This window comes from Leptopilina boulardi, unplaced genomic scaffold (genome assembly GCF_019393585.1).
Source record: "Leptopilina boulardi isolate dan_hultmark-lab unplaced genomic scaffold, ZJU_Lbou_2.1 LbouV2_351, whole genome shotgun sequence".
NCBI classification, from domain to species: Eukaryota; Metazoa; Arthropoda; class Insecta; order Hymenoptera; family Figitidae; genus Leptopilina; species Leptopilina boulardi.
Window position 1 is genome coordinate 432,169 of NW_026137920.1, and position 26,338 is coordinate 458,506.

At 30.4% G+C, this 26,338-nt stretch overlaps 1 protein-coding gene across 1 annotated transcript; it reads left to right on the forward strand.

Moving 5' to 3' along the window:
* The first annotated feature begins 1,128 nt into the window (after positions 1–1,128).
* On the forward strand, positions 1,129–25,883 carry LOC127286256 (ribokinase-like). Its single transcript, XM_051312630.1, has 7 exons — positions 1,129–1,457; positions 4,044–4,176; positions 18,248–18,374; positions 19,733–19,894; positions 24,921–25,012; positions 25,353–25,541; positions 25,640–25,883. Exons 1-7 carry the CDS (start codon positions 1,411–1,413, stop codon positions 25,814–25,816), a joined length of 927 nt encoding a protein of 308 aa, XP_051168587.1. The 5' UTR covers positions 1,129–1,410; the 3' UTR covers positions 25,817–25,883.
* The last annotated feature ends 455 nt before the right edge of the window (positions 25,884–26,338 follow it).

The window sequence follows — 26,338 nt, forward strand, 5'->3', positions numbered from 1 at the left end:
TTTTTTTGGAATATAAATCGACTAAAACGACTTTTTTGTGTCTTTAAGTTGATTCGAGGCCTGTGTTTTTATAATTATTATTTAATAGGTATTCGTTGGCACCTGGTACCTTAAAAATTAATTTTTAAAAATAAATGTTTTTCAAATTACTATCTTATACGAAATTTCCTGGCGCATCTTTTTTCTCATCATACATTTTTTGTACAATTTTTGAATCAATATACAACTTTAAAAAGAATTTCGTTGGTAAACGTTGTGTACTTCAGCTTCGTGAATTGAATTTTCGAATTTGGAATTTTAAAGAAACTTATTCCGAAATTTGGAAACACAATTATACAACTTTGGCAAAAATGAGAAAAAGAATTGTCAAAATTTGACACGTCATAAGATTACTATTCAAAAAAACACGTGAAATCAGAAAAGGCCAACTTCAAGTTAGGACAGAAGGACAGACCAAGCATTTTATTATTATATAATTTACCTAACCAAGCAGACGCAAACATTTGCAGCTGCTTGCTACGAAATTTCCCCTTCAAAACCTACATGGATAGTATGCGCAGAATTCGTAAATTCGTTCTATTAGCAGTGCACGAACTTAAACGACACGCCCACCGTGTGCACGCTTACCATGCCACTACTCACTGCGGTAAAGCGTGGAAGTTTCACCTCCTGGTTCTAGTCTTCTTGGCTAAAATCAACGCGTCAGTCACGCCACGCAAACATTTAGGCACCCATTGGAGAAAGGCCTTCACCTCCTGGTTCTAGTCTTCTTGGTTTGCGATAACGATTAACGATTCCGGTTACGTTTCTATTCTGCTCAGGCCTTTCACAGCTAAAGGCCTAAGCAGAATAGAAACGTAACCGGAATCGTAATCGCAAACGCAATCGGAAGAATTAGTTAGACAAGGACAGACAATATGTCTATCCTTCTCTAACTCATTCTTCCGGTTGGGTTTGCGATTACGATTCGGGTTACGTTTCTATTCTGCTCAGGCCTTAAAAATGTGACGCGAACAAGATAGTTCGCTGGTGACTTGTAGGCGCTTCCGTAAACATGTGTATGTGCCTTTGGATGGTCCATAGGCGCTTCCGTAAATGTGCGCTAAAAATTTCAATTTGGAAACGGCTATAGGGACACTTCATTAAAAGTACGACGTGACAATAGCTATATGCTTATTCAACAGTTTATTTGTTGATTTGTTAACCTTAGTATACAGGAAATATATTTATTTAGTTTAGTGAAAAGTCATATTTATAAATTTTGCATTATTTGAACTGAGAAAATTGAATTGGTCTGAATATTTGAAGCCATATGTAACAAACAAATAAGTTTTTTCTGTCAAAAAAAGAAGAAAAATAATATTACAGATAATTAAATAAAATTTATCTCTTTCAATTAATTCATACAATATGTCAAGAATTGTAGTTGTAGGTTCCAGCATGATTGATTTTACTACGTAAGAACTTTTACTTTTTTATAATATTATAAACCAAATAAAAAAGAACATTATTTGGCTAGTCAAAATAAAAAGAATTAATAATTTAATATTGTTTGAGGCAAACTTACTTTTTTCTTTTAAAAATTGTTAAAAGTATTTACAATTAATTAAGGGAAGTCACCACCTTTATTTCAAGTCCTTTAAATTTTAATGATCGCAGGAAGTTATATTTTTTTCTTGCATCATTTCGGTCCTAAAAACATATAAGATGGTCAAAAAAGAAAATTTTAATTTTTAACCATTTTAGAATTTTTATTTTTTGAAAAAATAAATATTTTTGAAAATCCGTACGAGAGATTCTAAAGATTCATTAAATTGTGAAAAGATACATATTTAATAGGAGAGTGCAATGATTTTTTAACTACCTAATATTGTTCTTTCTTTTTTTTGAAAAAATTAAAATTTTTGAAATTCCATGCGAGAGATTCTTAAGAATCATTAAGAAAGCGAAGAAAAAAATTGGCGATGAAAAATAGTCAAAATTGTGAAAGAAGATAGATATTTAAAATATTAATTTTTTTCAGACTAATTTCTAAAATGGTCAAAAATTAAAATTTCATTTTTTTGACCATCCTGCATGTTTTTAAGACCGAAATGATGCAAGAGAAAAATATAACTTCCTGCGATCATTAAAATTTAAAGGAATCAAAAAAAAAGATAGTCACTTCCCTTAAATATTAAAAAAAATTTAACGTATAGTCAAAAACGTTATTCATTTAATCTAGAAAATACGAGAAAATGCTATTCATTCGTTTGTATTATTTAAATAAAATAATTCAAAGTAGTTTATATAAAACTAAATATTTTCCACCGATTTTTGCTGTTTTTCTCGTTTAAAATTCTACAGGTTCGGAAAATATTAATATTTTTTAACAATTAACAAGTTGACTATCGTCTAATATCGCAGCGCTTACCCTTTCAGATCGCGTTTCATAATTTTTTAAATGTATCTACATTTATTTATGTATTTACCAGTTAATTCGCTCAATTTTAATACACAGAGAAAGTATGTTAATTTACGAAAATAAAAATAAATAAATAAATACTAAATCAGTAAATTCTACACAGCATTAAAAAATAAAAAATTAAATTCTATACAATTAGATCTACACATAAAAATAATCTTTTCTTTATTTCGGATTATTTGTAAAATTCTACACAATTAAACTCAACATTTATAAATTCTATATATCTGCGGGTCAAATTTATCTTTTTCACAATTTAACAAAATTTTATATTTCCTGTTCGTAATCGGCATTTTTACTCATAAGATCAATCACTTCTTTCATTTATAATGCCAACTCGAATCAATAAACGTAAATTCAATCGATTCAGGTGAATAGAATTCAAGGTAAGAAAAAAAGAATTCACCGTAACGTCCCAATTCGGTTTAGACGCGAAACCGAATTCAGCTTAAGTCACTGCCAATTCGGTTTCGCTTACTCCCAATTATTTTTTTACTGGGTTTATAGTTTATTGTGTAAAGTTTTTCGATGTAGTATTTAATTGTTAAGAATATATTTTTATTTTATTTTGTTGAGAATTTACTCGTGTACAGTTAACGGTGCAGTATTTTCTCGTATAGTTTATTTGTGTTAAATTCGTTCCGCCCTAAATATTTGAAACAAGTAAATATTTTTCAAATAATTTGAATTACTTGAATTAAATAATTTTCTTTCAGTGTGTTCTTCTAGAAAAAAAAAATATTTTTAATTTTCATTTATCAAAGTTAAAAATTATTTTTTAAAAACAACGTTTATATAATTGAATAACTGGTAAAAACACGTAGAAAATACATATTTTAAGATGTTGTTTGCTATATTTGAATTTTTTAAAACAAATAATATTTAATATTTGAAGTAGGGTAAGGGGTACAGTGACCGACACCCTGGGCATACTTTCAACTTTAAATGACATTTTATCGTAATTTATTAAAGATTTAGTTATAAAATAAATTTTAAATAAAAGATTTGGGTTAAAATTTATAGTACACAAGTTTAAAATTAAAAAACACCTTGATAAGAGTTTATAATATTAATTTAAAAATGTATGGTATGAAAACAGTGAACGACACCCTTTAATAAAATAAAAAATATTTAAACTTCTATTTAAGTAACATGATATTTATTAGTATTATCATAAATTTTATTATTCAGACTTAATGTACAAAAAAAGTTGCTTTTAAAATATAATTATTTAACAATTTTTTCATATTTATAAAATTTGTAATCAATAAAGCAAATTTTTTGAGGTTAATTTTCTAGAAAGTATTAAATATTGAGGAAAATATAAACATATAAAATTTTGTATAAACTGTATAAGTTTTTAAATATTGTATATTAATTAATTTACTAATGATATTTAATTAAATATTATTATTTTTATAGTTATTATCGTTTTTAATAGCAGGTGTCGTTCACTGTCTGGGTGTCGGTCACTGTACCTTTTACCCTAGTATCTAATAGAATAAAAGTTAGTATATCTTATAACCTGGTCCTAGATATCATATATGCCTGTATATAGTACAATTAAAATTTCTTTTAGATATTCTCCGCGTTTACCGAAATCTGGGGAAACAATTATTGGATCAAAATTCGAACAAGGATTTGGAGGTAAAGGCGCAAATCAATGCGTAACTGCGGCAAGACTCGAAGCTACAACAACATTAGTAACATCAGTAAAAAAAATTTGTTAACTTGATTTCAACATGTGCGAGGCATTTCATATGAAAAGACGAAGTCATGTCTCGGATTTTTCACAAAATTCGGTAAATTGTAGTGATACTGGTTCTAAATAAGTGTACATATTTTAAATTTTAAATATTTTTGCAGATATTTACAACAACAAGTTTTAGCAATATTTTTTTACTAAAAAAAGAGAAAAATGTTAAGAATGTTTTTTATGCAGAAGACCTTAAACTTTTAGATAAATTTTTTTTTTTTAAAAAATATTAACTTTTAACCCGGAGAAGTTATAACTCTTCAAAAATTCACTGCTTACATTTTTCAAAAAAATTTAACCCCCTCCCCCTTCTAAAGTTGTCGATAAATCCTAACAATACTTAGTGGTTAAATTACTCACCAATAGTGCTAAACTACATGCTAGTTATAGCCCGAACCGAACAACTTTTTTTTCACGTAGTACGCTACAGGAATTTTACCTCACATATTTATATCTAATAAAGTCACAAACATAATTAAATAATAAATTTTAAACTATTCACTTTGATCTTTAGAAATATTTTTCATTTAATGGGTTAAACCATTCTAAAACGTCAAAAAAGGCCTACTTTTAATAATTTTTTTAATTTTTAATGAAAAAATTTAGAGCTGTGCAAGTTTTTAAAATTCGAACCGCTCCATAAGGCCGCACTCTCACCTCTAGGCTGCCTGCCTGCCTGCAGGAGTTGCCATGGCAACGTGCAGGAGTAAGAGAGAGAAAAAATTCAAATTTGAATTTACTATCTCTGTTACTCCTACACGTTGCCATGACAACTCCTGCAGGCAGGCAGGCAGCCGAGAGGTGAGAGTTGTCATGGCAACGTGTAGGAGTAACAGAGATAGTAAATTCAAATTTGAATTTTCTCTCTCTCTTACTCCTGCACGTTGCCATGGCAACTCCTGCAGGCAGCCAGAAGGTGTGAGTGCACCCTAAGAATTAACATGGGCTCGAATCGAATATTCGATCCGAGCCCATACAAAATTCAAACTTTTGCACAGCTCTAAAAAAAATTAATTTTTTATAAACAAATTAATTTCTTTTAATTTGTCCCGATTAAATTTTGTTTTTAGGGTTCCGTACTCGGTTCGGAACCCTATTAATATCGGTTTTTTTGAAATCGTGTAACCCCCCCCCCCTAGCGGCCACACGAATTTATCTGGAGGGCTGAAATTTGGTACACATATGTATTTTCGCGTGTAAATTACAGGAAAAATATAGCGAGCATGATGGGAGTTGATTATCATAGCGTTGTCAAGGAAAAACCATGAACTTTTACGAAAAATACCTAAAAATGACTATGTACCCCCCCCTAGCAGCCACATTTTTTTACATAAAGAGCACAAATTTGGTACACTTACGTATTTTTACTTAAAATTACAGGAAAAATATAGCGAACTTGATTCGGATCAATTTACATAGCGTTGTCAAGGAAAAATCAAAAATTTCGAAAAAAATGATTTATTCTCCCTAGCGCACACAATATTCTACCCAAACTGTTCATATTTGCTGTAAAACTGTATTTTTGCGTGAAAAATATAGGGAAAAAATGAAAGCGCGATTGGAGTTGATGATCAATTTTTATCAAATTTTTGAAGAAAAATGATAAACTTAAGAAAAAAATTTATCTAAAGTGATTCAAATTGATATATTTTGACGTATTTTTACGTGTAGATTACAAAAAAAATATAGCGAGGATGATTGGAGTTGATTTTTCTGGAGCTGTCAAGAAAAAACTGATAATTTTAGAAAAATTCATGAATTTTCTCTCAATAACGGAAAAAATTTTATTTAAGGGGCTTCAAATTTACTATTTTTACGTATTTTTATGTGTAGATTATAGAAATAATTTCATAAACATGATAAGAAGTGGAAACAGTGGACTTTTTGCTTAAGTAAATACAATAAAAATATTGCGAGTTGAAATAAAATTATGTTTTCTATATTTTTTTAGTAAAATATTTTTTATAAAATAAAATCGGACAAGTGGGAGTTACACTCGCACTGAAATCGAGGGTTCCGTACTCGAAGCGAACTTATTTGGTATAAGAACAAATGTTTAAAAAATATGTGTTGTATGTTAAATAATATATGTGATACAGAAAGAAACAATTTAAAAAAAATTTAAGAAAATTGTTCCTCCTTTGGTAAAAACTGTATAATTCTGCATAACGCCTTTGATTTTGTTTTTTGCAAATTTTTTTTTCAATTGTTTAAACAATTTTAAGGATTTTAGTTCCTCATTACGTAATTAATGACATTAAGAGAAATGTGCAATGTTATTAGTCAAGGTAAACGACTAAGTCTGTTAACCTTCAGTATCCTCTTAGAGAAGCTAGAAAGCGACATAGAGAGGGCGGAAGCCCGGACGCAAGGCAGCAGACGTCGACGAGTAAAGAAAAGAGGGTTAAGAGCAGGGATGCTCCTGACAAAACCCTTATCTCACAGGTGAAGGATAGTGTTGTTTTGCGTACTGAAGAGGCCGGCGATAAGGAAGGCGTTAAAAAAGATGGCGATGGCTTTGTTCTTGCCGTTAATAAAAAAAGGAATTTTTTTCTCAAAAACGAGCAGAGGCTTCGAAGCGCTCTTCAAGGCCCAGGAACACGGAGGCAGTCAGGATTTCGGCGAGAAATAAAGATTCTTACGCCGAAATCCTGAAAGTCATGAAAACCTCGGTTAAACCGGGAAAAACCGGTACCGAGGTTTTAAAAGTAAGAAGGACCCTTAACAACGAAGTCCTCGTTGTGGTTAAGAAAGGAGGAGAAACCTAAAACGCGGATTGTGATACCTTGCTTAAGTTGAGCAAAATCCACATTGGATGGATTAATGCCCAATTAGAGAGCATGTAGAAGTGGCTAGGTGCCAAAAGTGCATGGTTTATGGACACGTGACCCGAACCTGCAAAGGCCCCGACAGAACTAAAAACTGTCGGAGATGCGGCGAAGAGGGTCACTTCGCTAAAAAGTGCGAAGTTAAGAAGCCGAAGTGCTTAACGTGCTCAGACTTAGGCAAGGTAGACACAGATCATGTTGCCGGAAAAAACATCGTGTCCCGTTTACAACGAAGAACTGCAGAAGCTTAAAAGGACAAACCCTTAAAGTTTCTGCAGGTCAATTTGCATACCTGTAGGGACGCACAGACCCTTCTAATGCAGACGGCAAGGGAACAGGGGGTGGATGTTCTGTTCTGCAGTGAGCAGCATAGAAAGAACGATCTCGCCCCTTGGTACCAGGATAGGTCTGGCAGGGCAGCTGTGCAATCCTGCATTAAGGATTGACAGGTTCCTGGAGACGAACAGTGGATTTGTTTGGGTTGAGGTGGCGGAAATACGAATGTATAGCTGCTATTTCTCTCCGAACGATCCACTATCGGACTTCGAAGCAGACATTGAGAACCTAGAATCGAGCCTTAGAGAATCCATACTGTATGTCCTCGTCACAGGTGACTTTAATGCAAAGTCTTGGGGAGCGACAAGGCTCGATAAAAGAGATATAATGATAGCAGAAATGGTCTCCAGGAACAATTTAATAGTTGTCAATCAAGGAAAGTCGTAGACTTTCCGAAGAGACACGATCGGATCAACTATAGATCTGACGATCGCATCGTCTTACTTGGTTAGCCGCATAAGCGACTGGCGGGTCTCTGAGGAATATACCTCAAGTGACCAACAGTACAGAACTGTAGTACAGTACAGCAGGTAGAAGATTGAAGACAGGCAAGGCGCCTGGAATCCATGGGATAAGCAACAAGATTCGAAAAGAGGTGATTGTTGCTTCCCCCCTGATTTTGTTAGACATCTTCAATCTCTGCCTAGAGAGAGGAGAGTTCTTTCCAGACTGGAAGAGGCAAAGGCTGGTCCTCCTAAGAAAGAGTGACAAACTTCTAGACAAGGTCTCATCCTACAGGCATATATGCCTATTGGATACGATGGGCAAAATTCTAGTGGACATGGTTCTATAGAGAATGCAATCTCACTTGACCGGAGAGAATAGTCTATCCGATTACCAATTTGGATTCCGCAAAGATCGGTCCACAGTTGATCATAATGGCAGTTGTGGACCTCGCCAGAGAAGGGAAAAACAAATTGGTTCCAGATAAGAAGAAGAGCTTCTGCGCGTTGGTAGCAATAGACATACGGAACGCGTTCAATTCCACGAGATGGGAAGATCTCATCGAGTCGATGATACAGAAGGGTATACCGCCCTACCTGTTGCGGATAATGGATAATTATCTTAGCGACAGGTGGGTTATTTACGAGGGAGCAACCTGCATTTTCAAAGAAGAGATGCAGCGTGGGGCCCCTCAAGGCTCAAGGGTAGGACCATTTTTATGGAATGTATCGTACGATGACTTCCTAAGAATGGACCTGCCCGAAGGTGCGGTGATCGTCGGCTTTGCGGACGACGCGTTGATCGTGTGCGCTGCCGAATCGGCGGAGGCTCTGGGGACATTGGTGAAAGAATGTCTGCGGCTAGAAAAATGCTAGCTGGAAACCAGAGGTCTTTAAATGGCCCTGGAAAAGACTGAAGCATTGCTGGTCACAGACAGACGTGGTTATAAATCCCTACGAATCGTGATGGACGAATTCGAAGTCAAGTGGAGGAGACAGATTAAGTACCTTGGTGTGGAACTGGATTGAAGGTTAAACTGCCATCACCACATAGCTACGGCGTCAAACAAGGCGATTGAATGTGCGGCTAATTTAACACGGGTGATGCCAAACGTTGGAGGCCCCCGTAAGAAGAAAAGGAGACTGGTGGCGAGTGTCGCACACGCTAAGTTGCTTTACGCAGCACCAGCGTGGGCCCCCTCCCTGAGAACGAACAGATGTTCAACCATCTGTAAAAAGATGCTGTCCGCGCAGAGAGGCATTACTTTACGTATCGTCTCTGCTTATTGGACAGTATCTACGAGCGCTGTGCAGGTCCTTGCAAGTGTCCCGCCAGCAGATCTTTTGGCGCTTGAGAGGGAAGAAATTATCCTCCTTCTCAAAGAGGCGAATTCCTCTGAAGAGGAAGATCGACCCAGCAAGGACCGCATCCGCTTCGAAGCGAGGCACAGGCTCGTCAAAAAATGGCAAGAAAGCGCACCTGCAGCGCTTTAAGAAGAGAGAGAGTGAGGTGTGTGCTTACTGCCAGTTCCCTGTGGACGACGCAGAGCACACCCTCTTTGCCTGCAGTCAATGGGACTTAGAGAGGCAGGCCATGTTCACCGGTGTAAATGCTACAGTTGCACCGGAGAACATGGTAGCGCTGATGATGCAGTCCCAGGAAAACTGGCGGCTCATCGAGACCTTTATCATCTCTGTTATGATGAGAAAGGATCTCGATGGCCGCAGAAAGGCGTAATTAACAGTATACAGTTTTTATTTATTTGTTCATTTTATTATTTATTTTGTCTTTTATTGTCTTTTTACAATTTTCTGTTTATTTATTTTAGTCTTTTTACAGTTTTATGTTATATTTTGTGTGTTCATCTGTCTTTTTACAATTTTATTTTTGACTTTGTTTATTTTATTTTTTATTTTATTTATTAACTTTTTATTGTTTTCTTTTCTAGTGTGCTGTTGATTCCGCTTGACATTGATTTTAGTTTTATTTTAAAATTGATAACGCAGGATGTCCGCAAGAATGGACGAAGTCGCTTTTGCGACAGAGTTGGAGCGCCACCCTCGAAGGCAAAAGTCTTCACGACAGTACCGAGGGTGGATAAAAGGGCAGCCAAGAAGGGTTTACCAACCCCCCACATAACCTTGGCATGCGGAAGCTAAGGTATCTGTATACAGATTTCCCAAAAGTCCCTAAGCAAAAAAAAATAAATATATAAGAGAAATAATTAAAAAATAAAGTAAAGAGCTGTAAAGAGACTGCGTAAAAATAACAAAAAAATATTTTGTTTATATAACATTGTTATTAAAAATATAAAAATTATTTAATTAATTATTGATTTTGTTAAATATTTTAAAAAAACATTATCTTTAAAAAACTTAAAGCAAACTCAAATCTGAAACATGTAAAAGCAGCGGTACTATGTATTTGTTAATTAAGGGTTGTTTAAACAATGCCTTGTTTAAAAATAAATTAAAGTAACTATTAGTCGTTTACCTTGACTAATAATATTGCACATTTCTCTTAATGTCATTAATTACGTAATGAGGAACTAAAATCCTTAAAATTGTTTAAACAATTGAAAAAAAAATTTGCAAAAAACAAAATCAAAGGCGTTATGCAGAATTATATCATCTTTAAAATAAGACCAAGAACATCAAAATCGGTTGAAATTTGTAGGCTCTATGTTAATTTGTCCACGGCCCACTGTGTAGCGTAGCGTGCGTGGAGCTTGCACGCAATTTTTAAAAATACATTTAAACTTATTATTTAACTCATCAAGCCCATTCCACCTTATTTTGAAAAATCTTTTGTAAATTTTCAGGCATGAATAAATCATAAAAAACAAAATTTAATCGGGCAAAATTAAAAAAAAATTAATTTGTTTATAAAAAATTAATTTTTTTTATTTAAAATTTTAAAAAAAATTTTCTTAAATTTCTTAAAAGTTGATGAAAAAAAAACTTTTATTTTTTTGCAAGATTTTACCAAATTTAATATTTTCAGATATATAAGCCATTAAAAAAAGGTCTTCTTTCGCAAAGCCAAAAATTCATAACTAAAAAATTTGGCCGATTTTTCAAAAATTAAAAAAATGCGTATTTCATGTTTTTCGACAAAGAATATGAAAAAAGTATATTTACACGAATTTTAAACATCGACTATAAATCTCACGTGGAACTGCCCTTATATATATTTATTAAGTACACTTTAAAGAGTAAAAACAACACTTTATAAATTTTATTTTTTTTAATGTACGTGATAGAAAGAAGACCCTAGAGAGAGACGTAGTAGATTTTTTTTTGTTGATTTTTGCAAAAATGTTTCTGGTCATTTCAAAAAAATAGTTTTGAGAAAAACACGTTTAAAGTTTTACTTATGATTTGTTGGATATATCTTTAATCTGCAATGCCTGCGCCATATAATTAATGAAATTCCATTAACTAGTTGTGAAAACTAGTTAAATTTTACTGATGGAGCTAGCCAAAATTTAAAATGAAGTGGAAATATCACTGCATTAGATTATATAAGAAAATAATCTCGCAGGCAGTACAGGAAATTAACTTAAATTTTACACACCGAAAATTGTGTGTAAAGAAGCTCTTTTTCAAACGGTGTGTAAAGTGATCCACTTTACGCACTGAAATTTACTTTACGCACTGAAATATTACTTTACACACTGAAATTTACTTTACGCACCGAAATTTCTCTCACATAATATAAGGATTGTTTTAGACCATACAAAACCACAAAATTAAAAAACGAACTTTACTATTAAATTTATACACTCCTGCTTAATGATATTTTTCCTGATCTTCGATTGATTTTTTTAATTCTATACAATCGAAATTATTCTAACAGAGAGTTGGAATTCTTCATAATAGGTACTTAACTTTAGAGGTGGGTGTTGCAAAAAATGTTGTATGATACACGTGCGTAAATCTGATTATACTCGTGTGATTTGCATCACTCGGCTTCGCCTCGTGCTGCAAACGTCACACTCGTATAATCACTTACTTTACGCACTTGTATCATAAATAACTATTTTTTAAGCACAAGCCTGAAAAAATTTTTTTTCGTTGTTTGAGATCGACAAGTCATTTCCCGTAGTTTTTGGTGCGCTGAATCCGAATCTGGTAATGAAAACCTTTAATCATGTCAGGATTTTGAAAAAAGTGGGGGTTAATCTCCCAAAAATTACGTTTTTGGCAATTTTTGAAAATTTCTACCGGGATTTCTATGAATTTGGAAATCCGTTGTGCTAATGACTTGTCATAGGGGTCAAATTAAAGTTTGAACCCTGTACTTTACGAAGGTTTGGCGATATTGACAACAAGAAACTAAATTAGCTGTCAAACATCCTGACGTGATGGGAGGTTTTCGTTGCCAAACTCTAACACTGTGCAACAGAATTTTATTTTTTTTATTTCTGGGATCGCATATGGTGATTCTTACAGATTTTTTGACGCTGAACACGAATCTGAACTCAGAATTGCTCCATCACCCTAGGTTTTCGAGAAATTTTACTTTGTAAATTGAAAAAATAACCTTTTTAGGGTACTTTTTGATTTTTTACAACAGAACAAAAAATTTTTTTGAAGTTTTCGTGATATGAATTTGAAAGCACATATCTTCCTGAATAATTTGAAATTTAGAACTTTAAAAAATATATATTTTTGATCAGATTTTTATTTTTTATCAGATATCTTTGTTTGAAGTTTACGTTTGAAAAAATTGATAGGTTTCGTTGAAACTTGTCTCTTGAGTGTTTCCAGGATCAGTAAGACAGGTATTCAAGTTGTCATGGTTGCCATAAAGCCTGAAAACCTGGAAAAGGTATGAAATTTAAAAAAGGGTATGGAAAACATGAAAATAGCTTGGAATTTGAAAAAATTTCTGGAATTTTTCTTACGATTATAATTAAGGGTATGGATGCTAAAAGGGGATATAAGTAAAAGTATTACGTTACGTATTTTTTTATAACTGCTCAAATTTTCGAGTTATGAATTTTTAAAAATCTGATTTTTTCAAGTTTTTTTTAAAAATACACCTGATTTTAACGACAGCTAACTCTAAAAGTATTGAATTTAGGAATTATGACCAACATACAAAAAAGTTTCAGTTTTTCATCGACTTTCAAAATATGTTAAAGAAAAAATAAATTTTGAATTTGTTTAGAAAAAAATTATAAATTAAATTTTTTTTAGCGCAATTTTTTTTCTTTATTATTATTATTTTTACACACATGAAAATAATAAGAAAATTTTGTAATAAGTCTTAAAGTAGGACTGATGATCCTTTTGTTTATAGAATTTAAAAAAAATTTTACTTTTTTCCGTTTTTTTTTATTTTTTAAAAGTAAAATGTATTTTAATTTGCTTTTCAATGAGTTTACTAAGAGATCCTAGTGCCCAAAACACTTTTCATTTCGAAAAAAAAAAATTTTTTTTTTTTTAAATTTTATAAACAAAAGGATCATCAGGCCCACTCCAAAACTTATTACAAAATTTTCTTATTATTTTCATGTGTATAAAAATAAAAAAATAAATTTTTAAATAGCGCCGAAATTTTAAAAAATTTAATTTGTTTATAAAAAATCGTAATTTTTTATAAACAATTTATTTAATTTAATAATTTATTTAAAGAATTTTTTAAGAATTTTGCTTCCTCATGGAGGAAGCTTTGTAGTCCTTTCGTTTATAAAAAGTTTCAAAGTGGCGAAAACGGGCGATTCACGATTCGCCGCCAACTCATCCCCGTGTACCTGCTCAGCGGCAAATTTTCGTCCCCGTATGTTCCCCCACTACCGGCCGTACTGTACCCCTCCGTTCAGTTCATTTTGGGTAACAATTGAATTTTATTTGATTTTAAATTGAAAATTTTTGAAAATAATTGAATTTTCTTTGATTTTGAATTGAAATTTTGGGTAATAATTAAATTTTAGTTTATTTTGAATTGGAATTTTTGAAAATAATTTAATTTTATTGCGATATTTTTTTAAAATTATAAACAATTCTTAAATTTTATAAAAATTTTATTTGAAAAATAATTTTGAAATAATTGAATTTGTGATGAATTTCATTAAAATTATAAAAAATAATTGGGTCATTCCATTTTATTTCACTTATAGTCGTTGCAGCCTATTTTTAGAAAAATTTGATATTTCGTATTAATGACTTTGAATATCCGTACAATTATTTTATGAAATTTTTTTTTATTTACGTTGAAATTTAGTTTTTAAGTTGAGTTGAACGGAAAATAGGTTAGTTTGACAGCTTTGGAAATTTTATAAAAAAGAACAGAAATAATTCAATTAGTAAATTTTTTTTCATTGATATGTGTTTAAAATAGTCTAATTTACCAATGTTAATTGATAATTGTGTAAAAAAGGTCAAAATACTACGTGAAAATTAATATTCAAACTTACCTGTAAAATGTCAAAATTTGTCACATTTTATTTATATTTTCCAAGAAAGTTTATAAATATTATAAAATTTTGAACACTTATATCTTCGCAGGCGATTAATGAAAAAATCCCATTTTGGTATTAAAATTTAAGTTAAGTTTTCTTTATTTATCTTATCAAAATTTAGTGATGGAGAACGAGCTATTTTTTATTTTTATTCACTTTAAAAAATTCACCGCAAAATACGAATTTGAAGGTTAAAAAACAAGTATTTTTATAAATAAAATTCATACAAATAAATCAATATTGAGAAAACCAACTTCAGTTTTATAAAATTACTTGTTTTTTAACCTTCAAATTCGTATTTTGCGGTGAATTTTTTAAAGTGAATAAAAATAAAAAATAGCTCGTTCTCCTCGGTTCTCCATCACTAAATTTTGATAAGATAAATAAAGAAAACTTAACTTAAATTTTAATACCAAAATGGGATTTTTTCATTAATCGCCTGCGAAGATATAAGTGTTCAAAATATGATAAAATCCTGAAAAGTTCAATATTCAAGGTAAAATTTCACATATTTCTATATTATAAAAATAAAAAGCCAACTTATCATGTGAAAGTACATGGAAAGTACTTATTGTTAGGTAATAATAAATTTTATAATATTTATAAACTTTCTTGGAAAATATAAATAAAATGTGACAAATTTTGACATTTTACAGGTAAGTTTGAATATTAATTTTCACGTAGTATTTTGACCTTTTTTACACAATTATCAATTAACATTGGTAAATTAGACTATTTTAAACACATATCAATGAAAAAAAATTTACTAATTGAATTATTTCTGTTCTTTTTTATAAAATTTCCAAAGCTGTCAAACTTACCTATTTTCCGTTCAACTCAACTTAAAAACTAAATTTCAACGTAAATAAAAAAAAATTTCATAAAATAATTGTACGGATATTCAAAGTCATTAATACGAAATATCAAATTTTTCTAAAAATAGGCTGCAACGACTATAAGTGAAATAAAATGGAATGACCCAATTATTTTTTATAATTTTAATGAAATTCATCACAAATTCAATTATTTCAAAATTATTTTTCAAATAAAATTTTTATAAAATTTAACAATTGTTTATAATTTTAAAAAAATATCGCAATAAAATTAAATTGTTTTCAAAAATTCCAATTCAAAATAAACTAAAATTTAATTATTACCCAAAATTTCAATTAAAATTTAATTATTATCCAAAATTTCAATTCAAAATCAAAGAAAATTCAATTATTTTCAAAAATTTTCAATTTAAAATCAAATAAAATTCAATTGTTACCCAAAATGAACTGAACGGAGGGGTACAGTACGGCCGGTAGTGGGGGAACATACGGGGACGAAAATTTGCCGCTGAGCAGGTACATGGGGATGAGTTGGCGGCGAAAAGTGGTCTGCCCGGCGAAAACAAATTTTTCTCTAATACAGAAACATGTTATATGAGATCCTGATCAATTGTCCGGATGTATGTGTGTGTGTGTGTGTGGATCCCTTTTTTGTTTAGAAGATAACTTTAACAGGTTTTAATGGATTTAGATAAAATTTGGTAGGTTTATTTATCATATTAATATTTCAAAACTGACCAAAGGATTTTAAAAAATACCCAAAAAAAAATTTTATCGTCTTTTTTCCAAAAATTTTTTTTTAATCGAAAAAAATTTTAAATAGAAAAATTTAAGGTTATATATAGGTAATAAAATCGTATTCCTCACGTCAAGACAAATCGATCGGTATATATAAAGTATAGTTTTAATTTAAATTTAAAAAATTAAAGAAAGTTAAAAAATCAAAAATTCACATTTTGGCTACAAAATTTTGTGATTATTTAAATTTAAGTTTATAGATGAAATAATTGTATTCCTTGCATGAAAACGAATCGATTGGTATTTATACAGTTTACATTTGAAGTAAATTTAACAAATTAATGAAAGTTAAAAAATAAAAAATTCACATTTTAACTGAAAAATTTTGTATTTATTTAAATTCAAGTTTAAATATAAAATAATTGCGTTCCTTGCATTAAAACGAATCGATATAATTGTAAATAATTATAAATTATATTTTATTTTTCATTAGTATTTAGAAATTTCGGCTAAAATGTGAATTTTTGATCTTTTAACTTCCATTAATTCTTTAAATTTAACTCAAATGTTTATATTATTATATTATTTTTGTATGTTTATTTCAATGTTAATGCTTTCTCCACGAGGAAGCAAATTTTTTTGCTGATCGTAAAGAGGAAGCAAAATGTTCATGTAATGAGCATCTGAATTTACAACTTGTTTAAACATGTTCTCTCTCTTTTTGAAGCGCGAAAAAATCATGAATATTGTTTAAGTCACATTAAATCGATAGTTAAATTTTTGAGATGGCATTATTTTTTGATTTCCAGATATTAATTAATTAATTAAAATTAATAAAAATATCAATATCAACCATTGCGGATGAACGGACGTTAAATTAATAATTAATAATACTAATTATTTAAACAATTAATGACATCTGAAGGAATTAAGATAAAAGGTAAAATCTTTTTTTATTTGGAAGATCATTTAATTCTGTGTCAAACAAGACCAATGCAAATAGCATTTTTAACAATCCAAAATATTAACAAATGATGATTGAAAATCGATGTTCCTGCACCCCGCAGCACAAGTTGGCAGAGGTTGCCTACCTACTTGGCATGGTATTTTTCATTCTTTCTCAAATTAACATTTTATAATTAATTTTTAATTCTTAGTACTTATACTTAATATTATTTTTTTACTCAGAATTAGATGATTTTCAAAATAAAAAAAGAATTGACACTATCTTCATTTCTTCAGATGTTATTAATTGTTTAAATAATTTGTATTATTAATTATTAATTTAACGACCGTTCATCCGCACTTTTGTTAAATATATACTTTCGTTGTAGATTTAAACCATAAAAAGTTATTTACAATTTTTCAAGCACAAAAAAGTTGTGGCGAAGCGGCGTGGTAATAGAATATAAAGTCGAAGCAGTGCTCTTTTCCCCTTTGAATTTTAAGTTAGTACCTAGGGTACAATTGATAATGGTTCCCATAGTACAGGATACTAACTTAATAAAATTATTAGGTTTAAGTTAAATAGGAAAAACATTTGTAGAAAAAATTCCCATTTTATGAAAACGAAAATTGGAATTTTCAGAGATTGAAACAAGTTATTTATTCTGAATCGTCTATGAGATAAAGAAATTTTAAATGTTATAGCACCAAATGTAAAGGTTAAATTGGTGTAACTTTGTCTTGAACAATTATATTTTACTGTTTTCGAGAAATTTGACTGCACAGCTTCACCCCACTCTCCTCTATTCATGATTTTTTTTCTCTATTTTTAGTAGGGAAAAAGTTATAAGTAAAGCAAAAAAATATTGCTAAAATTTGTTATTGTAAATAACTGCAAAAATATTCAAAATTTGTTTAAATTTAAATTAACACTATTATCACTATAATTTACCGAATTTTGTGAAGAATCCGAGACATGACCCGTCTTTTGATATGAAATGCCTCATGAGGAATTCTGTGAAAAAAGTCGAATACTTTAATAAATTGTTTTCCTATATAAAAGTAACAAAATCTCGAAGTATAAACTTATCTTTTAAAAAATTATAAAAAGTAGAGGGGATTGAAGTTTTGAGTTTTTAAGTAACGCTGTTATTTTTAAATCCGTATAAACTACAAAACTTAATGGATTTTAATTTGTCAATAGGGTTTTTTGTTGGGTTTTTCATGTACAACATGTTTATTCGGGGGAGGGTTCAAAACCCTTGTTTACGTAATTAATTTAAAAAATTTGTAATTTTTATTCGAAAGCTGAGATTTTTTCCAATTAACTGTGTAAATAAAAAAATGGAACAACAATGTTAGAGCTGTGCAAAAAAATGCAAGCTTAATAGGTGCTTATAAATAATAAACTAATTCAAAGGTTACTTTCTTCAGTTGGGATCAGACGTATTAGGTCAACAATATATTGATAAATTAAAATCGGAAGGTATTGATGTTACATACGTAAAAAACAGGAAAAACTCTCACACTGGTGCAGCTCAAATAACTGTTGCTGACAATGGTAAAAAATAATTTTAAGGGGTTACACACCTTTTTGCTCGGAAAAATTATCGAATTTTTATAATTTTTTTAATCATCTTATCTCAGTTATATTGAAATGCAGTAAATTGTTTCAAATAGAATAAATTTACAGGCACAGGTAACAAGTTTAACAAACTCTGAAACACATCTTTTTTGTTGATGATTACGATTTCTCCCGATACTAACCGAACCGGCATTTTTAGACTTTGTTTGTAGGCCTATAGGTTTCAGATTGCTTGATACAGAGGTTTCCAAGAAATTGTAGTCACTACAAACAACTGAGAAAAATGAGGTGTTTAGGAGTAACGGCCACAGTATCCACAATTAACATTATTTTTTGCTTTTTAAACTCTATACAAGTATGTACATAGAAACATATCCTGTTTGATACAATGTATTTCATTTCATTAAAATTTCTATAAAATGGCCTAGAAAGATTTGTAAAAATCCAATTTTTTCGGGCGTAAAGGTAGAGTAAATCAATTTTATAAGTTGATAACCGTTTTGAGTGTTAATTAATATTTTGGTATTGGGATCTGAAATACTGCGATACGCCATCTGGTGACGACCACGTTGTGTCAGCCATTTTTCGTTTCATCCTTTTTAAAATATATGTAGAAGAAAGAGATAAAAAATCAAGATGGCTGTCGCAACGGGGTCAGTTTCCCCATAATTCCCTATGATTTCAGATCCCAATTACATAATTAAAGCTAAATTGCACAATGTTTATCTTAATTGATGAATAACGTAAATAAGTAATTTTTATACAAGTTTTGGACTCGGTTTATAATAATTATAAGTAATATTTAAGTAGTAATTATAAATTTTTTTTCGCCACTGACATGAAAAAGTGACTTTTTTCTACTTGTTTTGGTCCGATAAAGTATCACTTTTTCAATTTTTTCACTTTTTCGTGTCAGTGGCGAAGCACGAAGCAATTTTTAGGTTCGAATGAGATTTCAATATGTACTCGCAGACATTGCAACTTCGGTTCGACTTGACTCGCCTTCGTCTCACTCTTGTCGCAATGACGACTCATAATGAGAATCTCATCCTCACCTAAAAAATCTTGCTTTACGTGCTTGCCACATAATGAACTATTCTAGGTGATTGCAGACTGATTTATCTAATTGATTAAAGAATTAAATTTTTTTTTATAAGTTTGATGAAAAATTGAAAATTTGTTTGCATTTAGAATGATTTTGAGTCTCACGTGCCTCATAATAAAATACTGAATATTAACATCATTACTTACCTGTCATCATCGATTTAAGAAACCAATTTTTTAAATATTTAGTCGTCTATTAAATTTTATGTAATAAATTACGATAATTTTAGGGGATAATAATATTATAATAGTGCCAGGAGCGAATGAACTATTAACAAAGGAAGACATTGATGAAGCAGCTAATGTATTAAAACAATCGTCAGTGTTACTTTGTCAATTTGAAACTCCAATCGCTACAACTTTACATGCATTGAGACTAAAAAAAAATAACGGTTAGTGAAATAAATTGAAAAATAACGGTTAGTGAAATAAATTGAAAAATAATCATTTTAAGTTATAAAATATTTAAATAGAGAAAAAACATACAAACATCAATAAATAACATTATTTTAAAAAATACCCGTGTGGAAAAGTGATGTGGGCCCCCAGTGGGGGCCCTTATGGATCGCCCTCATGCCATGAGGGGCGCATATGGGTGATCCATACACTGAGAAAAATATGCTATTGAATCAGTAGCATTTCTGCCAAAGGTATATAAATTATTGATTCAAAAGTATATGCTATATAATCTATAAAATATTTTACAAATTTTATAGCATATGCTTTTGATTCAATAATTTTTATACCTTTGGCAGAAATGCTGTTGATTCAATAGAATATTTTTCTCAGTGTAGGGGCCCCTCATGGAAACGACATGCTCATCGATGAGGGCGCCCTCACGTTTGCCCTCAAGTTTGCCTTAATGTTTTTTAATCAACAATATTAATAATAATAGTTAATTAATAATAAATAAGCTTCAATTATGAATAAATAACATATTTATTTACTAATTCTTCCATTTTTAAATGAAATTCTTACTCAAATTGAATTTATTAATTAACGTTCTAATTAATTAACTGTCGGATATAGATTAAAAGTAATAATAAATTAATTAATTAAAAAATTAAAAAATATTTTATGATCGGATATTTTCATTTTTCAACTAATTCATACATAGAATTAATGATTAAACGCAAACCTGAAAAATAAATAAATCTAACGCATGGGGGAAATAGAACCTATGACCTACGGACTATGAGCCCAACGCTATATCAACTACGCTACGCACGCTACGTGAAAACGAATACTAACTTCTTGATGGCATTTAAACTTGCAAAATACCTAACTCAGAAAAGTGCTTAACATCATTTAGTTACAGTTAAGATATTAAATTATATTTTCCAATCAAATGCATTTTATAAAATATAACTAGCAAAATTAAACGCGCGCCAAATTGAGTATGTAATTGTTTGTTATAAAGAAATTAAAAAATTTAAATTAATATTTAAAAGAATTGAAACGAAGCTAAAATATACAACGTTTATCAACAAAAACATTGTTTTTTAAATTTAAATATTACGTCTAAATTACATATACACTAGAGTCTCCGAAGAGAAGACAGGAAGAGTCTTGGACCTCTCTACGGAATTCGTCCTTGACGCCGAAAATTGTAAACACTCCAGGGCCGTATATCGTATCACAGAGATGTATTTTTTTAACAAAATACATTCTATTACATATGTAAAACACTACGCGAGAAAGGTACACTAAAAACAAACGCTCCTGAGTTCACGTTCCTCTTTCTGATCCCGCCCATCTCTTCCCCCCTCACTCCTTACCGCACCGCGTCACTACTTAGTCCTTTCTTCAAAAGTCCTCTCTTGGGAGACTCCAGTGTATGAGACGCCGGATATTATGACGATACATAAAATTTCTACAGCGGTATTCGTTGGCTCCTGGCACCTTAAAAATTAATTTAAAAAAAAAAAATTTTCAAATTACTATCTTGTACGAAATTTCCTGGCTCATCTTTTTTCTTTTCATAAATTTTTTTGTATTTGTAACAGTTTTTGAGAAAAGAGCAAAAACCTAAATTTTTCATAAAATTACTTTCAATTAAAATTTTCATTTTAATTCGTTATAAAATGTAAAGTTCTGAATACTTTTATATACAATTTACAGGAGATATAGTTTAAATTATACTTTAAATGATCCTTAATAATAATTCATTTTTAATTTTAAAAAAATTATTAACTTTTTGTTGCTCAGTGCTGCAAGGCTTTATATTTTTCAAAAGCTTCGTTTATCTAAAAAATTTTCTCTGAGGATAAACTTCCTCTGAAAAAAATGTTTATTGATAATAAAAAAATGTTTATTAAAATAAAACTTTACAGAAATCATTATTGTGTATCAATAACAGATTGATTCAGAGGAAATTTGTCTTCAAGGAAATTTCCCTACATAAATGAAGCGTTTGAAAAAGATAAAGCCCTCTTCTAACACTAAGCAATAAAAAAATTAATAACTTTTTTTCTAATTAACCCTTTCATGGCCAGTGGGACACATACGTCCCACCTACTTCAAAAAATCATAACTTTCTTAAAACTTAATCGATTAACTCCACTAAGATCTCATTTTGAAGGGGAGGGATAGAGTAACAAATGTAAATACATGTATTTTTTTAAAAAACTACCCTCTTTGAAATACACCCCTTCAAAAAACCCGAAAAATGAGAAAAATGAAAAAAAAGGTATAAATTTCAGAAGAAATTTTTTTTTCAGGCTTTCATAGTAACATATGTTTAAAAATATTGCAACCTTTGTAAAAAAAAATTAATATTAAAAATTCAACCCGAGGGTGCAGAAAAATAACTAAAACTACCCCTAAAAACCAAAACCTTTAAAAATTAATAAATTCGCTTGAAAATTGTTACTTGGGGGTTTTCGGGGTCGCTGATTACGAATCCGATGTCCGTTTTCAAAAATTCAAAATGGCGGATCCAAAATGGCGACCGATAATTATAAAAATTTACTAGATTCCCGTGAAACTTATCACTCGGGGGTTTTCGGGGTCGCTGATTACGAATCCGATGTCCGTTTTCAAAAATTCAAAATGGCGGAACCAAAATGGCGACCGATAATTATAAAAATTTACTACATTCGCGTGAAACTTATCACTCGGGGGTTTTCGGGGTGGCTGATTACGAATCCGATGTCCGTCTTTAAGAATTCAAAATGGCGGATCCAATATGGCGACCGATAAATATAAAAATTCACTAGATTCATGTGAAACTTGTCACTTGCGGGGTTTTCGGGGTCGCTGATTACGAATCCGATATCAGATTTAGAAAATTGAAAATGGCGGATCCAATATGGCGGACGAAATGATTAACTTTCATTAGATTCATCTGAAACTTATTACTCAGGGGTTTTCGGGGTCGATAATTACGAATATGATGTCAGTTTTTAAAATTGCAAAATAATGCTGGTGTCATTATTGCCTATTAATTTTGTAGCTTTTAGTGCCTGTTGTTAGGAGTTTAGTATGAAAATGAAAATTACAGACCCAGGCTCAATCGGTGAGGTAGTGGGAGAACGCTACACAGAGAAAACGAAACGACGCGCTGATTGCCTTATAACAGCAGTTCCACATGGGAGCTTCTTTGCTACTGTCGTACCCCCCCCCCTTTCATTTACCCAATGCACTCCCCTCTACGCCATCGTGGAGGGGAGTGCATTGAGTATGTACTCAATGCATTTCTCAATATGATAATAATCAGTGAAAATTATTTTTTTGATTGTTGAAAACTGAATTCAGTATCTTATAACTTATAAATTAGGGGTGGATTTCAAGGGTAGGGGGTGAGTTTATTATTATTATCCATATCTGTGAAACATTGAAATACTTTTTTACAATTCAGAAGCACTTAGAATCCATATAATTTTTTTCATTTATTCACAAAAACATTTATCATTAAGGGGTGGTTATTTGACTTAAGGGTTGTTTTTCAGGGGTTGTTTATATTCAGTATTAATACTTAGTTATCATAGAAAATTTTTTTTTTCATATTTTCGAAAATCAGTGAAAATTATTTTTTTGATTGTTCCAAACTGAGAATAGTTATGAATTAGGGGTGGGCTTCAAGGGTAGGGGGTGAGTTTATTATTATTATTATTATTATTATCTATGTCTGTGTAACTTTCAAATAATTGTTTATAATTTAGAAGCAATTAGAATCTATAGATTTTTTTTAATCATTTACAAAAACTTTCACCGTCAAGGAATGATTATTTGACTTTAAGGGTGTTTTCAAGGGGTTATTGATCCTTTTCAATTTTTAAGCAACCAGGCAATGTTTATAAATAAATAAAAAGTAGATAAGAGCTGAAAAATATTTAATTCATCAATTTGGTTAAATATCAGTTTTTTGGGGTAGTAATGTACCGTGGGGGTGGTTTTAAGGGGTGAGACATGTTAAAAAAAATTTTTTTCTCATACTGAATACTTTAGTAATTAAATCTAATATACATTATAAGCCTAAAGTAACGACAAAAAACTCGGCCATTAAAGGGTTAAGGTACCAGGGGCCAACGAATACGGCTGTAGAAATTTTATGTATCGTTATAATATCCGGCAGCTCATATTTAACAAAGGCGGAATATTTATCTGAAAAATGCTTTAAATATTCCGCCTACAATAAATATATGTAATTTAAGCTCAATATACAACTTTAAAAAAAATTTTCGTTGATAAACGTTGTGTACTTCATCTTCGTAAATTGAATTTTTGAATTTGAATTTGGAATTTTAAAGAAACTAATTCCGAAATTGGGAAACACAATTATACAACTTTGGCAAAAATAAGAAACAGAATTGTCAAAATTTGACACAAATTTGACACGTCATAACATTATAATTCAAAAAACACGTGAAATCAGAAAAGACCAACTTCAAGTTAGGACAGAAGGACAGACCAAGCATTTTATTATTATATAATTAATTATATGCTTTATGATTCTTATCATGAATCATCCCAAGTGAATTTTCAAAAAATGTGAAAATATATTTTTATTAAAAACGCGTTTTTCATTGTTCTGAATCATTGTAAACATTAATTTTTTGGTGATAAAAAAATATTTGACTTTTGGACTTAGAAAATTTTGCTAATCGATCATGAGGGCGATCCATGCGGGCCCCTACGTTGGCCCTCATGGATTCGCCATATGGATCAGCCCTCATGTGCTCCCGCCGGGGGCCCCGAAGTTTTGGGGGCGAGATCGTGGCTTTTTCCACACGGGTAATTAAATAATTTGATTTTTTAAACATTTAATCTAAATACAAATAAAACAATTCAAAACTTTTTAATTTATTTTTCTGAAAATTATAAAAACACTCGATTTTTTAACAATGGTTTTTTTTTCAAATTGAACTGACGGGTCAAAATAATAAATAATAATTAAGTAATCCATTTGAAAAATAGGCATTTCGATTGTAAATGCAGCACCTGCAGTTGCAAATATTCATCCTGAAATTTTTCAACTGGCCGATGTGTTTTGTGTTAATGAATCCGAGGTAAACAAATAGTGTTGTAAAGAAAGTTTAAATTTCAAGTTCAACAAAAATTATTTTCATTTTACCCTATTGAAAAAAAACACGTATAATTATACGTATAATAAGATATACGAATTTGAAACAAGAATTATACGTATAATTATACGTATCTATAATTTTTAATATTTAGGAATATATAAATATGGAATATATTTTTGTTTATTAATATATACCTAAATATTATAAAATATAGACAAGTTTAATTAAACGTATAATTATACGTGTTTTTTTCAATAGGGTATTCTAATTTTTACAATATATGTAATTATAAAAATGCAATCGAACAAATGATATTTTCCAGGCTGAATGCATAACGGGAATAAAAAATCTTACAATTTTAAATGTTCAAGAAGCCGTTGATAAACTTTTGGAAATGGGATGTAATACAATTATAATAACCTTCGGCTCATGTGGAGCCATTTTTGCTTCCAGAGATAATAATAAAATTAATTGCATTCCAACTGATAAAGTTAAGTCTGTCGATACTACCGTAAGTTCAAAACTTTCAATGAGTTTATAATTAAATGTCTTTATAAAATATATTTATCGTTTTACAAAAATTAATGATTCTTACATTTTTCTTCTCAGGGCGCGGGAGATGCATTTTTAGGGGCTTTTGCTTATTTCACAGCTTATCACCCAAATTTATCGATAGAGGAAAAAATTAAAAGATCCTGTACAATTGCAACACAATCCGTCTTAAAGACTGGAACTCAGACGAGTTTTCCACGAAAGAAGGATCTTCCAATGGATTTATTTTCATGACTTTCTAAGAATTCTTGTCACAATATGTTGACATTATAAATATATGGGTGATTCTCACAGAACATTACTTATTTTGCATTAATTTATTACTCTTTCTAAAAATCCTACCCTTGTATATTTTAATCATTCAATGTACTTTTTTTTAAATTTTAACTCAAAAAGTTAGGTTAATTGGCCAGACCCCATGACTACTTTTCATTCCTTCAATACTTAAAAAAAATTTTAAACTTAAAAATCAGTAGGTAATAAATGAATATTTTCTGAAAGCTATGAAATTGTAAAACATTTCTCCAAAATATAAATAAAATCGGACTTGTATATTTTTCACAGAATGGATTTAAATTTTTTCTTTTTGTTGCGCGTCATTCCTCCGGCCCGTTGAATAATATTCAATATTTTTAATATAGATTAACTCAATTAACACCTCTGTTGTTAATTTCTGATGCGTTTTTTTGGAAAATTACTTTATTTAAAGTAAAAATATGCATAAATTGATTCACAACCCCTTCAGTCGTCATTCCT